This window comes from Solenopsis invicta, chromosome 10 (assembly GCF_016802725.1).
Source record: "Solenopsis invicta isolate M01_SB chromosome 10, UNIL_Sinv_3.0, whole genome shotgun sequence".
NCBI lineage: Eukaryota > Metazoa > Arthropoda > Insecta > Hymenoptera > Formicidae > Solenopsis > Solenopsis invicta.
In genome coordinates, this window is record NC_052673.1 from 4,471,506 (window position 1) to 4,474,686 (window position 3,181).

At 24.7% G+C, this 3,181-nt stretch overlaps 1 protein-coding gene across 1 annotated transcript; it reads right to left on the minus strand.

The window, feature by feature from the left end:
• Window positions 1-1,342: 1,342 nt before the first annotated feature.
• Window positions 1,343-2,836, minus strand: LOC113005796. Its single transcript, XM_026141682.2, has 2 exons — window positions 2,428-2,836; window positions 1,343-2,346 (listed from the first exon to the last, which is right to left on the minus strand). Exons 1-2 carry the CDS (start codon window positions 2,507-2,509, stop codon window positions 1,343-1,345), a joined length of 1,086 nt encoding a protein of 361 aa, XP_025997467.2. The 5' UTR covers window positions 2,510-2,836.
• Between the last annotated feature and the right edge of the window lie 345 nt (window positions 2,837-3,181).

Here is a 3,181-nt window from a genome sequence, read left to right on the forward strand (position 1 = left end):
AAATGAACTAAATGAGAATAAAATGTTTAATTCAATTACTTGCCAAAATAAAATTCTTAGCTATATAAAACATTCTTAAATAAGCAAAAAAGAAATTTTATAAAACTCTGACATAGGGCCTTATTAAATTCTTATGCTTTTAAAGCCCTAATTAAAAATAAATTGAAAATAACAAAAGTATTAAACATATTTTCCAACTCACTGTTAAAATATTTACTAATTATAAATACAAAATTCTTAAGAGCTATTTTACTGTAAAACACCGCAATTATTTTTAATTTTGTCTATAATAAATATTTTAACTTAAAGAAATTTTGACTATTTTAGTGCAATTTTAGCTTATGGAAAGTTAGCGTCATTGAAAATTATTATTCTGTTGCAAGCCACATACATAATAAACAAATGGCAATGGCTATAACAATAAATGTACAAGTAGGCCTTATTTAATAATATATTATTTATAAAAAAGTATACTTATTCCAAAAAGTCGATATATATATTTGTTTTTTCCTACAGTTAGAAAGTTAAATAATATTATAATATGTTGTAATAAATCATAAAATAATGTATACTTATTAAATTTACAACAAATTTTTATAAAAACGAGTGATTTCCTCACTTTGTTACAAGCTTTTGTAGCACTGAATAAACGTATTGCTACTGGTATTAATTTCTTAGTCCCTCTTTATCTATTTCCTATGACACATCTTTTAAGCATATATTTTAAATAGAAAGCGTATTTTTAAATGATAAATTTAAAAGTGGGCCTTATTCGGCTTAAGTACCTTATACTCGTATATATATATATATATATATATATATATATATATATATATATATATATATATATATACATACATACATACATACATACATACATACATATATATATATATATATATATAAGATACTTAAGCCGAATAAGGCCCACTTTTAAATTTATCATTTAAAAATTTTTATATATATATATATATATATATATAAATTGCCTTTTTAGACTTAAAAGTTAATGAAATCTAGGAAAATTTCAATAAGATTTAAAAGTAGTAAGCGGATCAATTATGACAAACATTTTCAAAAATTATTTGATTGCAAGAAATAAATTTGTTTAATGTTTTAATTTTTCTGTAGAAGTTTTTTGAAGCTATTACTTTAAAAAATAGCATTAAAGTCAAATTTGTAAGAAAAAAATTGTTTTTAATTTATACGTAATATTAAATATATCTACATCCAAATATTTTGTCATTAATTTAAAGTAAGACTTATTTATATTACAACAATAAAAATTGTTATTTCTTTAAATATGACAAAATTAAAAATTTGGTAATAGCACATGTTGCTATTATGTTGTTTGGTAATTGCACATCAATGAGATAAGGTAAAAAAAATAACTACTTATTAACTTACAGTTATCATCAGTAGATTTTGTGGGAGATAAAAATAATTCACGTCTATAAGACTCCTTCGGACTTTTAGATTGATTGTTGGACTGTGGCACTAAAGATTTTGTAAATTTTGTAGGATTTTTCAACTGACTATCTAGCAATAATAGTTGAGAGTTGCAGGATCTTATAGAATTTTTTGATAACTGAGAGCTGCAAGATCTTATAGGACTTTCATTTTGACTGCTAACTAATGACATCCGAGAATTGGATTCTGTGGAACTTTCAACCTGATTATCAGACAGTAATGTTTGAGAACAAAATTTTTCAGAATTTTTCAGTTGTATGTTATTAGAAAGTGATCTATGAGAACTAAAAGATTTTGTATAATTTTTCTGTGGAGTTCTAATGACACATAAACTAGTGTCATTGTTTTGTTTTTTGCTGGTTTCAGATGATTCGCTTAATTGTGATTCATGTTTTTTATCAAAATCTCTTGACATAAATATATTTGAATTTTCATCAAACAATTGTGTTTCATTTACAAGAGAATCTTGTTCAGATTTTTCTAAGTTCAGCTTCTCTGGAGATTTCTTATTTAAACATGCTTTCTGTTTTAAGTTCTGGGACATCTTCAATTTAACTCTTTTTACAAGTTTCTCATCTTCCTCAGCTCTACATTTAGTTGATGTTGATGGCATCTCTAACTCAGAAAACTGGACTGGAGGTGGAGATTTAACAATGTTTTCTTTCATTCTAAAAAATGGACAATCATCTTCATCTTCTGTACTTGAGTTTATAATACGCCGGATCTTGCAAAATTTATTCTTGCGAGATACATTATCAATTGAGAAATTCTGTTTTCTTTTCTTTTTCCGACAACCTCTACCTAATTCATACTCAGATTGATAAGTAGATGATGCCTCGTACCCTTTGGCTGCATTGCGAGCAGATAAAACATCACCTGTGAGATAAATGATTTATTAAGATATAGTTTATGATAATAAAATATAAAAAAAAAATAAAAAAAGAAAAGTAAACATACTGTATAATTTCTTAACTTGTACTTGCTCTAATCTCCATGATAAATCTGAATTTTTGTCCATTTTTACAGCATTATAGATCATAGATGACTTTGGAGGCCATCATTATTTTTTAATCTATATAATCATTGCTGTTAAAGCCAACTAACCATTTAGTGCGTCCAACTTCATATTCAACTTCATCATTGTTACTGTCTTTATCAGTATTGCAGAATTTGACAACAACAAACTAAAAGTAAATTTTTATTTTTGGAGTTGTAATTGATAAGAGCAAATGTATTACAAAAATCTAAAAAATGCAAACGTAAAATAACTTACAAAAAAATGAAAAAGAAGCAGAGTATCTATTACACAAGATTCAAAACTTAGATTTGATTTGTTTGGCTCATAGAAAATTGATAACTTAATTACGGAGAAACAATTAATAATTACAAAAAAATACTCAATAAAAGATACTAATATAGTATTTCAATATAGATTACAGAAATAAGACAGCAATTTTCAAATGACAAATAAGTATTATTTATAAAGAGGAATAGTATGCAGTAATGGTATACACAAAAAAGCTTTGTTATGTTTTTCAATTGGAATTAACCAACATTTTGATGTAATAAATTTAATGTTGATTACAGTTTTATTTTGTTTAAGTTCGGATACTTTAAATATTCCTAATTTTGATGAATTAACAGGATAAGTATAAAAATCTTCCTTATGCAAAAATATATTCCCTACAATATACACTTCATCAAATCTATT